General features: G+C 49.0%; 1 protein-coding gene and 1 long non-coding RNA gene across 2 annotated transcripts in view; one reads left to right on the top strand and one right to left on the bottom strand.

Moving 5' to 3' along the window:
• Positions 1–3,010: 3,010 nt before the first annotated feature.
• LOC136791761 (uncharacterized) lies at positions 3,011–4,006 on the bottom strand. The gene is made up of 2 exons (XR_010834344.1): positions 3,644–4,006; positions 3,011–3,338 (listed from the first exon to the last, which is right to left on the bottom strand). It is a non-coding gene; the product is annotated as an uncharacterized lncRNA (long non-coding RNA).
• Positions 4,007–4,025: 19 nt separating this feature from the next.
• TBX15 (T-box transcription factor 15) overlaps positions 4,026–13,790 on the top strand; it is a 102,039-nt gene continuing 92,274 nt past the window's right edge. Inside the window, exon 1 of the mRNA XM_048047647.2 lies at positions 4,026–4,496. Coding sequence (XP_047903604.1) covers positions 4,295–4,496 — 202 coding nt within the window. The 5' untranslated portion in view covers positions 4,026–4,294. The remainder of the gene's footprint in view (positions 4,497–13,790) is intronic.

The raw sequence follows: 13,790 nt of genomic DNA, 5'->3' as shown, positions 1-13,790 counted from the left end.
AAAGATGAAGAAAGAAAAAATATCGGGAGCCTCGCTTATCGATCTGGGTTGTTCTGAAGTTTAGGGTGGTAAATACAAAAATGCATGGCTTTTAACCCTGCCTTCGCTGTTCCAAGTTAGTAGCTAGTAAGTCAGAGGGCTCCCTACCCGGGACCTTCGCCTTTGTGAGGGGAACCTGCTTTGTTTGAATTATTCATCATAATTGCCTATTTCCAAACAGCTCCACGGGGAGGCTCCGAAATGCAGTCAGGTCTGATCAGTGCCCGCGAAGAAGCGATGCCTGGAGCTGGAGGAAGTCCGGGGACACTTTGAGCTCCCCATTCCCGTCCCCTCCCGGAGCACGGTGGCCGGGTTGGGATGCAGGGGCAGGCCCAGGGACACGGGGCATTTTGCTGCCTTACGCCCAGGGAAGCTGGCGATGCGCTTCTGCTCTGCCCGCTCTCCTTCTGCCGCCCGGAAAGCAGGAGAGCCAGAAATAATGCTAACGCGCCTTGGGCTGTGGTGCCCAAACGAGCGAGGGAGAAGTCCTGGTAAAATGGAGGGAAAGTAGTGGCTGTTTTTTACAACCCAAGTGTATAATCGGATTTTTTTTTTCTCTCCTGATAGAAAGCAGATAAATTTATGAAGGGAGAGCTAAGAGAATAATTACAGGGTGAAGGTAGTTAAATTTTATTTCGAGTCCCAAAGGCAAAACCTGACATTTTATTGCAAACATCTGGAAGGCTTAAGAGACTGGCATGGTGTTTGTTTAAACACTAATAGAGATTTTTATTCTGTAAAACACAAACAAAGCCCATTTAAAAACACTCGAGACTGTAAATATTTTGCGGTGGTTCAATTCTCCAAGCCTGAGAAAACCGGGGGAACGGGAGGGGAGGGGAACGAATCGACGGCGTAATGGGGGTATAATTATGAATTAGTTAATAATACGCAACAATACCGTTTGTGCAGACCATAAAAATAAATTGCAGGCGGATTTTTTTTTTTTCGCAGTCGCAGTAAATGACCCCGCGCAGCCCGGGAACATCACCTCGCTCGCGTTTCCAGGCAGCCACTCTGTTCGCCTTACACTCGCCTCTTACGAGAGAGCCAGCCCCGAAATCCTCCGGTCCGTTTTAGAAGGACGATCGGCGTTGCGTTAAAGTCCAGTAAATCACTCGCTCGCGTTATCAGACAGCCTTCAGCCCGCACCCACTGACTAGTTTTAGCATTGTTTTCAATTACTAACTTAAAAAAAAAAAAATCCCCTAGATCTGGCTAAAGGACCTTCGATAACGTTTCCCTTGTTGTGCGGCAGGGTTTGAAACTGGCTCCGCTCAGGCTCTGCGAGCAGAACATCTGGACAGCACTCCCACCCCGCAGCCGGCTCCCCTTATTTCTCTCTTTTGCAAATATTTCCATACATAAACAAATATTTTCAGGCTCGCTCGGCGACAACCGGGAAGCAGGAGTGAATGATTTCTTTATAAACCCCAGGGCCTGGCCCTGCGACCCTTGCTCCCGCCACTTTATTCCAGGGAGCAGTTTCCTGGATTTAATGGGAGCTACCCCTGCGAGTGCGGGTCTGGAATAAAGGCCAGGCAAAGGGGGTGCTTTCTTCTGCAGGGGTCAGAGCAGGATCTGAGCGTCGCGCCTGAGCCCAGGCCGGCTCCAGGCTGACCAAGGATTTCCAGCGGGGGGTCACGGGCAGAAATCTCCTGCAAGGGGACAGCCCCGTCCCTTCCCCGGGCGCATTTCTCCGCTGCCCTTCGCACCGCCGGCACCGGCAGCGGGCGGGAGAGACGTCGGGCGGCGGCGGGGAGGGAGAGGCTCGCCCCCGGCCGCCGCTGCCGGCACCGTGGGGAGCTGCCCTCCAGCCCCCGGCAAAGGGGGTCTGCTCCCTGGGGCCTACCGGTCAGGGGGCGTGTTGGCACGGGAGTTCGGTCGCGTTTCTGCTGCGAAGCCTCCGTCCCTCTGTCCCGGCTGGGCGGACAGACGGACGGATGGCAGCGCCGGCGGTAAGAGACTGAAAAGGGCTCGGGGCTGCTTTAAACCGTCGACCCGTAAAACCACACTTAAACCCGGGAAAATTGTGTTTCTGAGCTCTTACATCAGCCCCCGAATTTCGTTTATATCGCCCTGCCTTTCCAACACCATTTCCTCTCGCTAAAACGCTATAAATAATCATCTGTTTTCTTGGGCTCTCTTTCTAAATTCTCCCTCCAGCCTCTATAAAAGCCTCCCTCGCTGTCCGTCTCCCAGGCGGGTGTTTCCGAGGCTTTCGGAAATAGAGAAACGGGTTTTTGTTTGGGAGACACTCCTTCGCCGTGGGACGCGCAGCCGAGGGACCGGGGCGAAAGCCGTGCGCCCTTCCCCGTCTCCCCGCTCCTCGGCCGGTCCCGGAGCCCGCTTTAAAACGCGGGCTCCTTCCAAAAGCCTTCCTCTTTCGTTCCCCTCTCCCCCGCCCCGGCACGGCTCTCCGGGCTCCCCTCGGCCCTCCTGGGGGGCACCCCCGTGCCGGGGGGCCGCCGTGCCCGGCGCCGAGCCCTCTGCGAGCGACCTGTCAAAGGCGATGCTCCAGAGGGGAGGGGAAAGGAGCGGCGGGGGTGGGGGTGGGGGGACGAGGGGGTGTAGGGCTGGTGATGGGGACGCACAAAACCTGCTCCTCGGCCTAGATAACGACTCTCAGCTTTCCCGGGATCTCCCGAAGAAATCGCTCCTTTCTCGCCCCGAAATTCCTCGCCCCGGCAGGCTGGGGCCGTGCCAGCGCCACCCCGCGCTTCAGGCCGGGGGGAGACGCCCGGGCGGCTCTGCAGCACCCCGCAAACACAGTGGGGAGGCTGGGGTAAAGGAACTGACCCCCCAACCTACCCCCTTCCCTTGTGTCCCTCCTCTCTGCCCCGGCGCAGCTCCGCGCCTTCGGGGAGCATTTGGGAGCCACCGACCCCCAATAATCTCTTCCTCAATCTGCCATGCGCTCTCTCCCGGTTTTCCGGAGTCGCTCGATCCATACTAATTCCGCCCCTTACTGTATCACTATTTATTGTTTATTTTGAACCTTTCTCTACTCGATCCTTGGGATCGATTTAACTCCCGGCGGCTTTCCCCACTACGTTTTCTCTGGACGGTGTTTCGCGTGTATTTTTCGGTGGTCCGATCACGGTGCTTCCTTCCCCTTTCCAAATGCAGCCCCGTTTTCCTTTTCACTGCGATCCCCCAGCGCCCCGCACGACCCAGGGGTGTGTGAGCAGCCCGAAGGGTTTGGGGGCAGAGCGAAGAGAGGGAGCCGAAATGAAATGTTGGATACCATCCAGGCAGCTGCCCGGGATCTGTACCTAGACGATTTGTTCTCGATGGAGCTAAATAAATAAATAAATAAATAAATAAATAAATAAATAAAAGACCACGACCCCTCCTTCCAAAGGCTCCCCGTGCCGGTGTTGCCGGGTCTGGGTGTCTGCCCCCCCGCAGCCCGGCTACGCACCGTGCTGAAATTTCGCTTCAACACACGCAAAAGTCCCCGCTGCAGTGCCAAATACCGGCAAGCTCTCGGAAAACACGGCACGAATGACGCTTTAAAAACACCCCCAGCCCCTTTCGAGTACTTTTTGTTTGTTTGTTTGTTTATATATATATATATATAATTTGAGAGGGGGTTGGTTACCAGAAGCCCCTAGGAAACGTGGGTGCGGCGGAGAGAAGTGCCGGAGCTGTTCCGTCGCTGCATTTAGAGCTATGTGCTTCCTAACAGCTCCCCGCTCTTCAAAGAGTTAATTCTCCCGGCTGGTGCTCCAGGACTCAGATGGCCAAAATTCCTAGCCCCGAAGCCCGAGTCTCCCTCCCTTCCCCATTGGGTTGCAGCTTTTGGGTTTCTCCCGATCTCTCTCTCCGATTGGCCGGGGACGTTTTTTTTTTTTAATTTTTTTCCTTGACAGGCGCACGCAGCCTGCCCAACTCTCGGAGGAAAAAAAAAAAAAAAAGAAAAAAAAAAAACACAGAAGTTTGGATCAATCAGAGAGAGACAGAAGGAAAGGGGAGAAGGAAAAAAAAAAAAAAAAAAAAGATGAAATCCAGCCTGCAGCCCCTCTGAGCAAGTGCTGGGGACCTGGGCTGTGCACACCCTCCCGGCTCTGCCTACGGAGTATCTGCAGCCTCATGTAGTTCCTTCAGGAGACTGAAGGCTGGTTCTTCTTGGGGGTGCAGCTGGGGAGGGGTGGGGGGAGAAAGAGGCGAGAGGCTCTGCCTCTGGTCCCCGAGCTCTGCGCTCCCAGCCACTGGTTGCTCATCTGCCCAAGGGTCCGGGCTGGGGGATAAGATGAGTGAGAGGCGAAGATCGGCGGTGGCCCTCAGCTCCCGAGCGCACGCTTTCTCGGTAGAAGCCTTGATTGGGACAAATAAAAAGAGGAAACTCCGAGACTGGGAGGACAAGGGGCTGGATTTGTCCATGGAAAGCCTCAGCCCCAATGGCCAGCTAGGGGACAATGAAGACCCGACTCAGTGCCTGGACCTCAACCCCGGTTAGTGCAACTCCTTTCTCCTCTCAGTGCCTTCCAGCCCCTCTCCCTTCCCCGGGCCGGGGCAGCCCCCGCTCCGCCGAGCTGCGGCTCCACGAGAACATCCGGGGCTGGGGTGGGGGGGACGGACGACGGGACGGGACGACACGTTTTGAGGAGATTTCTCGGGTTTTGTTATTATTACCATTACCGTTATATTATTTTAGCTTTACAGGGAGTTTTCTCCTCCTCACCGCGGCTCTTTCCCCCCCGACTCCTTGATCTCCCGGGAGCGGAGCGCACCCCCCCGCCTCCTCCTTCTCCCTTTCTCCTCCCTCTCCGCGCCTGCCGGGTCGCGGCGGTGCTTCCCGTCTGTCCCGGGACACGCGTTTCGCCCTGCCCCGGAGCTCTCCGACCGGCTGGGTGCCCGCTGGGTCGGGGGACACAGCCCCCACATCCCCCCGGGAGGGTGCCCGATCCTTCCCGCAGCGCCGGGATCGGGTTCGCCGGGGCTGACCGGAGCGGCCGGGATGGGGCCGGTGGCGACGGGGGAGGGAGGAACCGGGGCGTGGGGAGCAGCGCCGGGGCCGCGGACCCTGGGCCGGCTGCAAGATGTTTGTGGGGACAGAGCACGAGACTCCCCTTGAAAAACAATAATATTAAAAATACTATTTTATTTGAAAGGGAGCCGGTAGCGTGGAGCGATCATTTGGCTAGAGCAAAGCCCTAGAGCTGCTCACCCCCCGTCCTCTGTCCTTTTCTCCCCGGGCTGTCCCCATCGCCCCCGGTCCCCCGCCCCGCTCCCGAGCGCTGCGAAAAGGGACGGAGCCAGCAGCGCTGCTCCCGCAGTTGTGGTGTGCGGAGAAAAGGGGACTTCAAATATTTTCTCTTTACTTCTTTTTTTATAGTTGGGGTGAGGGGGGGAGGTCAAGCGATTTCTGTTCGCCGCCCCATAAGAGAAAGGGCAGCGGTCTCCTCCACTCGTCCCAAATCCACTCCGCCGCACTCGGAGAAGAAAATACCTTTTATATATATACATATATATATGCTTATATATATATATGCTATATTTTATATATGTTATTTTTGCATGAGATTCCCCGCGACATTACTGTGCCAGCTGCCTACAGCCCGCCGTGAAAAACAGAGAGATCGACGAGGAAAAAAAAAAAAAAAAAGGCTGTTGTAAAAAATCTGTTAAGTGTTTTTGAAGGGAGCGAAAGACCGGGAACTGCGGAGACCTCGCCCCGCTCCGCTCTCAAGGAACGGCATTTCATTTTGCTTGTAACAGCACCAGCTCTTCCCTGTGCATGTCATAAGGAGACGGAGGTAAAATCTTCCGCTTGGTACCCCTCGCTCAGCGGAGCGACGGGCATGAAGGAGAACGGACAAAAAGGATCAAAAGAGCAAACGCCAAATAGGGGAAAAAAAAAAAAAAAAGGCTTCAGATTGTTCCTCGTCCAAAATCACAAATACACCAACGAAACGACAAAAATCGGCTTTGCAATAACAGAGCAGACAGGCGCATTAATCTTCCTCATTTTATTTATTTTATTATTATTATTTTTAGAGTCGTTTCTCATTCATTTTCACCCTCTACGGGATATATATTTTTTTGTTGATCTAGAAGTTTAATTTTTCTCATTTCTCCATAAATTCGAAAAAAAAAAAAATGGAACGGAAAACTCCCCTCTGCGCCAGACTGGAGAGCGGGAGAGAATAGCTGCTAAAATGCCTGAAACCTTAGAAAGCAAACGTGATGTTTTTCATAAAGCAAAGGAAATCAAGAACAGTTTGAGAAATCATTTTTTAGGAGGTTGATAGACTTTAAATAAAGTTCCCGACTGTAATTTGCGCAGTCACTTCATTAAACCCAAAGCCTCCGCAGCGTACTTTTGCTGCTGGGTGAAAATTGATTAGCGGCCATATAATAGCCACCAAATTCCATCTTTACAAGACCCAATTAAGAGCAAACTTTACACCTAAAGTATCTAAATCTTGCCAAATCTCCAGCGATATGCCAAAAATTAGAAAGGAGAGTTTTTCTAGCGTCCCAAACGATCGAAACTCAAAATCGCTGCTCTGGGTAGCGTAGGAAATACCACAGGGCTGCTCTTTATGCTGAAAATATTATTGGTACGGGCGGGTTTACAGAGAGGCCCCATGGATCACAGGGACCACTGGAAAAGTAGGGATTGATTTTGCGTGGGAAACAGCAAATCGGTCCAGCCCGATTTATCGAACCCTTCCCCAAAATTGGATTTGAGCTGATGAGGGACCGCAAAGCCGAAATTCATTCGCCCCAGGAAACCAAACACCATCCGAGGAAGACGAAGGCTTCGTCCTCCTTTTTCTGCTCCGGGCGTGGAGATTTCTCTACGGCACGGCTCCGGCTCCTTTGCCACGTCTCGCACGGGTTTCCCCATGCCCCACGGCCGCAGGGAGCAGCGCTTTGCCCGGGGAGGGGCCCGGGAGCCTCCCGGCAGAGGCGAGGGGAAGGTGCCGGGCTGGAGGTGGCGTGGGGAGAGGTGAGAAGAGCGAGCGGGTAAATGGCCTGGGTTTGTAAAAGAAACATCTCCAGCACATCCGAGTGATTTACGCCCCGGCCGTGAATCTCGTCACCAGAGCTAACGTGCTGTTTTACGAGGCTCGTTTAAAAAGGAGGATAAAGCCGGATTTTAATCACGTGTGCGGATTTTAATCGCGAAGCAGCGGAAAGGAGCGCGGGATGGTGGAGGCTTCCCCCCCTCCGACCCAGTCTAGGGGAGCCCCCCGCGAAGCGCGGCTGCTCTCCCGGGCGGTGGGAAGACACGCTTCGGAGGCAGAGCACAGGGTGGGGAATAAAAATACACAATTTTTCGCCCTCACGTTCCGCACAAAGGGAGAAACACGGCGGTGTGCACGGAAACGAATTTCGCCAGTCCAGCCTTCGCATCACGCACCCCATCCTTATTTTTTTATCGCGTGTTAAAAAAAAAAAAAAAAAAAAAAACCAACACGCGGGTTACAAAAAAAAAAAAAAAAAACAAAAACCAAACACAGCACGTTTTCTAGAGTTTTATTTTTGTCGGTCTGCGAAGACATCGCGTTACAAATGGTTTTTCGTTCCGTGTGTTGTCTGAAGCGCCGTTAATCAACTGCCGCGAAGCTTTGCAGCGAGGGGAAACAATCCGGCATGCACGGAAGGAGCTGCAACGTGTTTAGCACAGCCACTCATCCGTAAGACCAGCATCGCTTCGAAGTCCGAGAGCCTGAGCGAGCCTCGCGTTGCTGGCAAGAGCTAGCCCTCCGCTCCTCTTCTCGCGGCTCGAAGCTCTGCCTCGGCCCGGAGGTGAGGCAGAAGTGGCCATCCTGCCCTGCCCGCACTCCCCTGCGGAGCTCCGCTCCTCCCGCACGGCGCAGAGGAGCTAGGGCAGGAGCGGGGGCCGGCGGCGGGCCGGGGGCGCCCGGAGATGCGGGGCTCGGGGCGCCCGGAGCCCTCCACCCGCTGGAGAGGGCAGGCGCGTCGGAAGAGTGGAGGAAATGCGTTTTTTTGTTTGTTTGTTTGTTTAAATATACGTGCTTTTGAAGGTTCGTGTAGATGAATCCCCATTTTTTGACCAGTGGCTGCTCAATAGGGAGCGGCCAGGTTCGGTAGCTTCTCGCTGAAGCTTTTGTTGGAGTGCTCGGTGAATGGGGCGAGGGTCTCAAGAGCTGGCAGAGGGCTTTTTGTCACCTCTTTCCTGCGGTGGGGCGATTTGGTGTTATCAATAATACCAAATTATCAATAATACCAAATTGTGGTGCTTGAGACTCGCTGATGAGAAATGCCCCCTACCCCCGAGGTGTAAGTCGGAGAGCCTTAGCTTAGTTTTGAGCAGAAATGCTCGAGAAGGGGATTTATTTACCCGACGACTTTCTAGCAGACGTGCGTGTGCGTGAATTCATTCCACCTGCTGGGCTTCCCTCTCGAAAAGGGGGTACCGAGGGGCAGTGTCTGCGCATCCCATGGTAGGAAATGTGAAAACCCGACCCTCGTCAATCCCCCGGGCCGCAGGGCTGGTGCTTGTGCCCTCCCCAGCCAGGGTCCGGGGTCCGGACAAGTGCGGTCAGCGCTGACCTGGGAGCCCGAGGAGTCATCGGGAGGGAAGGATTTGGCTCTGCGGTGGTGCGCGTCCTGCTGAATCGCTGAGCTCCTGCCGCTGGGTCTGTTTAGCTCGTCCTGCAAAGAGGTGAACTGCCCGCCCTGCAGTCGGGCGGCAGGTGAGAGAGAGCATCCCGGGGACAAACCTGGCAGAGCAGCAGAGTACTCGGGAAGAGGCAGCGTGTCAAACAATGTCTCCCTTTCTTTTAAAGGTATTTTATATCTACACCATTCTTACGCAGGTTTGTTGCATCTGCGGGGAAGGGAAAAGCTGTTATTTCCAAAGACATTTCTTGTCTTTGACAAGAACTTTGGGAGAATCCAAAAAGCTTCTGTTACAAGCAAAAGTCAAGTAATTCCTTACAAACCATCAATCACTTCTCCCTCCTCCCACTTGGGACTGAGCGCTTATATCAAATATCAGCCCGGCTAGCCTTTCCTCAGGCAGAAGTGTCCTGCTTTATCTATATCTGTCTTTAAGGAAAACTGATGCTTTTTTCAGATGGAAAAGTCGAAAGATACCTTCCAAGAGTGCTACATCCAGGAAAGAGCATTTGCATTGTTTTACAACACAGTCAGTGCCGCTCAAGTCACCCCTGTTCACAGAAATCAGTATTCCTGTTTTAATCAGCTGACTTCTGGTATGACTCTACGCTTGCAGTCTTATGTCTTCAAACTTCAAAGATTTTTTTTTAATGTATTTTTTTTCTGCATCCTGGTCTAGATTAATAAGCATACAGTAGTTTAAAAAAGTACTAAAATCAATCTGAGAGCACTTGGAAAATTTCTGGATGTATTGAGAACAGCTCATATGGCGTTTACATCAGTTCCTGTTGTAAGTAAAATCTGTTCAAATGCAATTTAAATCACCCCAAATGTCCGTATTGAGATCTGTAGTTTGAACTGGTGACATAAAATCAAGCTCAGTGAAAGAGGCATAAGTTTTCTAAAACTGACAAAGTTTTAGAGATCAATAGTTTCCCAGAGGCTAAGCTCGCTAGTGCCTGTTAAGGGAATTACAGGATTTTGTACTCGCTCTTAGCTTTCTGACATCTTACTGAACAATGTGGTTACCTTGCAGTAATGGGCTGGGAGGCTATGCTTGAATCCAGACAGCAAAAGCACGGCGGATTTTCAGGCAGGTGATCAGGATGTGGCAGCTCTGTCCACCCAGGAGGAGCGGCGGTGGGCACCTTGGTGCACGGGGAAGCATCTGGGGGCTCCACAGCGCTCTAGTGCCCAGCCTTGCCCAGAGCAAGGCTGAGATTATTTTTTCCTTTTTTTCCTTTCTTTTTTATTTCTTTATTTTTTTTTTCCTTCACCAAATAGATTTGTGTATCTCTTCGCTGCTTAGCTCCAACACAGGTTAGTATAGGTGACAACTCCAACTTTCCTGCTTGCTAAGCACCTGCTCTCTCAGAATATAAAGTGTTCCCTGTGGTAATAGCTGTAGCACACTTTGGTGAGAAGGGCTATGGAAAGATACAGCGGTGTTATGGTAACATTAAATGGAAATCACTTTGGAAGTCGAGTAAGAAATTTGAAAACTGACAGGAAATGCAGTGCCAGTTCAAGTTCCAGCAGCAATATTCATGCCAGTGGCATCTTTTAATTGCGTATTCTGCAAGATCAGAATACAATGAATTAGTAAATCAATCCAAGAAGTGACAAAAGCACTTGTTACAATAATATTTCCATTTGCCATTTGCTCAGTTGAGCTATCTATCTGAAAGTATTGTGTAGATGGTGAAAGGACTGTTCGAAACAACCCCCTGTGACAATAAATTGTCCAATGGTTGTTGTATATGTGTAAGTGCAAAATTACAGCTGCTAGAGGGTAGGCTGGACATAGCAAATGTCTGGGTCAGCACACACGCTGATTCACAGCACCAGAGGAATTCAGGGGGGGATCTCCTGCCTGGAGCTGCATCACTGAAGGATTTTGCATGTGGAGATTGAACTAAAAGAAAGTGAAAATTATCTCTCTTTCTCTTTTTCTCTCTTTCTTTCTCTCTTTCTCTCTTTCTCTCTTTCTCTCTTTCTTTCTCCTTTCTTTCCTTCCTAGAAAAATTCAGGTTTTTGTCAATCTTTAAAAATTTGTTTTTATATAATCAAACTGCTTCACATTTTTGAATTATGCAACCATATTTAACATTGTTCCCCAAAACTCCTTGTTTAAATTAATTTTAAAATACATGTAAAAATACATTTTAAAATTATTTTGCAATGGAAAAATATGACTTTTTGATTTAGGTAATAATGAAATCAAGCATTTGGGCATTTTAAACCACTTAGCAGTTTTTCTTCTTTTAACACTGTTATTTGCCAAATTCTGCATAAATAAGTTCATTTCTCCAAAGACATGTTTTCTTGGTCAATTCACTGTATTAAAAAAAAAGAAAAAAAAAAAAAGAAAGAAAAGGAAAAAAAGTCCAGCTAAACTCTGGCAGTATGGAATTCAGTCCCTGTCACAGTGGACAGTTTCACTGCTGTTTATCTGCACCTGCTCATTCTTCTTAAGGCTTCTGGGTTTTGTGAAGTATGGAAAATAGTCAAGTATTGTTAAACGGACATTTTCAGTGGTGTCCATACATGTAGTTCTTGGAAAAGATTTTGGGAAGAGTATTTAACCAGTTGTTTAAGAACTGACACAAATTACGGGAATTTGCAATGTCATAAGACACTTCCAATGCTTTTTGTTCTTAATTTGGCAGATACGCGATAAATAAAAGAACAAACATGGGGCAAATCATGTATAGCACATATAAAGGTGCGATATCCTATAGCACTTTTATTGGAATTCACAGCAAAAGTAGTTTGAAAATCACTGGGCCAGAGCACATAGAATAATTATGAATGACTTACAGTTCTGCAACTCCACGCTGTTACTGGACTCACTCTTGACTAGCATGAACATTTTTCCCATGACCAATGAATTAACAAAACCAAGCCTGTCATTTTTGAAGCTTTGGAAAATAGAGAACTTCCTGATCAGAAATCTACCCCAAAACTGAAGGGGAAACTGAAGATATCAGAATGCCTTTGCTTTTAATGAGAGTAAAGAACTGTGTATCAGAGACATCTTAAGAAGCTACATCAGCTAGTAGCAGTATTCCTAATTAAGATATTGAAAGTGTTGATTGACTGTGTGGATGCTTACAAACAGAAAATAATTCTAAGGAAATATATGGTAATATTTAATGATATATGGTGCGCAGGATGAATAGGTCAGGGAGTCTTCAAAAGCAGGTTCTTGCTGTTTTATCCCAGAAATGTCTGCAGAACGGTTCTGTAGGTTTGGATTTGCTGAGGAGGAAGGGAGCTTGGGAACAGACGGAGAGATTCACAGATGGATTTTTTTTTTTTCACCAATCTGCCCCACTTGACAGTCCTCCATCCCACTGAGGTGATTCTTTAAAAGATCAGTTATTAATTGTGCATAGGTGCTACTGTCATGATTTTTATTATCATCACTTAGTTTGATGAAAAAATTATCCCAGAGCTGCCTTGCATCCCTTTGTCAGTTTTGCATGTAAATGCTCTTTGCACTGGTGAAATGAAAATGTATGTTTGTTGTGCTTTAAGCAGTCATTCTTATCAGGGTGAAAAGGCAGTAGGGGAAGACCTGTCGAGTATTCCCTTGTACCTGCTCAGACCTTGACAGAAACACTCCTGCTGTTTTTTTTTTTATTTGTTTGTTTTTAAAGCAGACTTTGTCTATGAAGTCTGGATTCTGCTGCTGATGCCCTAACTTGTAATAAAATATCATGCAATAATTGGTTTGTGCGATCCTAAATTTCTGATTGATAAATCCTTTTACAAATATGTGATCTTCCCTGAGTTTCTTCTTTTATTTATCAGGTATCTGCCAGATTATGAACAAAGGCACTGAAAGTGTCCTATGACAGTGCAAAATATAATAATGCAAAGGTTATGTGGAAGCAGACTTATTAGGCTGCTGATAAACTAGGGCCTAAATCCTGAAAGATGCTCAGCATCTACATTTCAAAGCACTTTATGGTGCTGACTTTTGAGAGCTCAGCTTCTGTGATCTTGTTTTCAGTGGCACAGAGAATGTGCAATTGCCATGGGGATCTGGAACCCCAGCTTGATTCTGGCTCTTCTGCTCTGGGATGCCCGTTCCGGGCAGTTATGGCCAGAAAGTAGCCTCCCCACACCAGGGCTGTCAGGATTGGGATCACTGTGTCTTATTTGTGGGAGCTTCTTCTTCGTCTGTTGGAATACTGTGACTGTCTGTTAGAATAAAATAATTGTGATTGTGAGGTTAATGCTGGGATGACCACTTTTATGCTGTGGGAGGACCGTGTTTTCCTTTCATCTTCAGTTTTCCTTCAAATGTTTGATAGAATGAAAACTGTCAGACTGGATCAGATAAAGGCTTCTGACTATGCCCGTCTTTGCAGTTTCTAAGTGTTCTTGCCTTTTTGTTGTGTAATATAATACAGTAGTGCTCCATACAAGACGACAAGGGTGTTATTTTTAAACTGAGAAGCTGTCTTTTTGCTTCAGAAAACTTAATCTGTTTATGCTGGAGGGGTGCAGAAAGACCGGAAAATGTAGAATACAATGCATGGCTGTGGGTGCCTAATGGTTTTTATTTTGCTTCAGAATTTAAAAGATAAATAGAAGATTTATTATGGTAGGATTTTGGGGTTTCCTGTGCCAGGCTCCTTGGAGCAAATAAAAAAAAAGTCTTCATTTATCATCAAACAGCTCCAGCAAAGTCTCCATCTGCCTAGTGACAAGGCAGTCACGTTACTCACTTCAGTGCTGCAGAGCATTACCCACACATGACTGTAACATCAGAGTGCTGTTGTGCAGGTCCCTGCAGCCCCGGCTGAGTGGCAGAAAGCTCACTTTGCCCTTGCAGAGACTGTTGGGATTATTCTGTACATACCAATTCTGTTTATTCCAGGACTCAGGAAATTGCGCCTGGGCTGGGAAAAGGCAGGGTGGCTGTGGAGATTGCCAGCAGTGTGCAGCTACAGAAATGGTCAATAATTAATAGCTTTTGTGGAAATACAGCCACATAATGAAGCTTGAGGAAAAAACTCCCCTTCTGCTCCTTGGAATGAAAGATTTGATTGTAAGGTGGCATGTTATTAAGAGTGTTTCAAGATTGATTGCTTGAGTAACATTAAGGTGCTGAGCATCATTTATCCAGAGTAATTGGG

This window comes from Anser cygnoides, chromosome 1, assembly GCF_040182565.1.
Source record: "Anser cygnoides isolate HZ-2024a breed goose chromosome 1, Taihu_goose_T2T_genome, whole genome shotgun sequence".
Taxonomy (NCBI): Eukaryota; Metazoa; Chordata; class Aves; order Anseriformes; family Anatidae; genus Anser; species Anser cygnoides.
The sequence above is the reverse complement of the archived record's forward strand: the minus strand, read 5'-3'. Positions and strand labels throughout refer to the sequence as shown.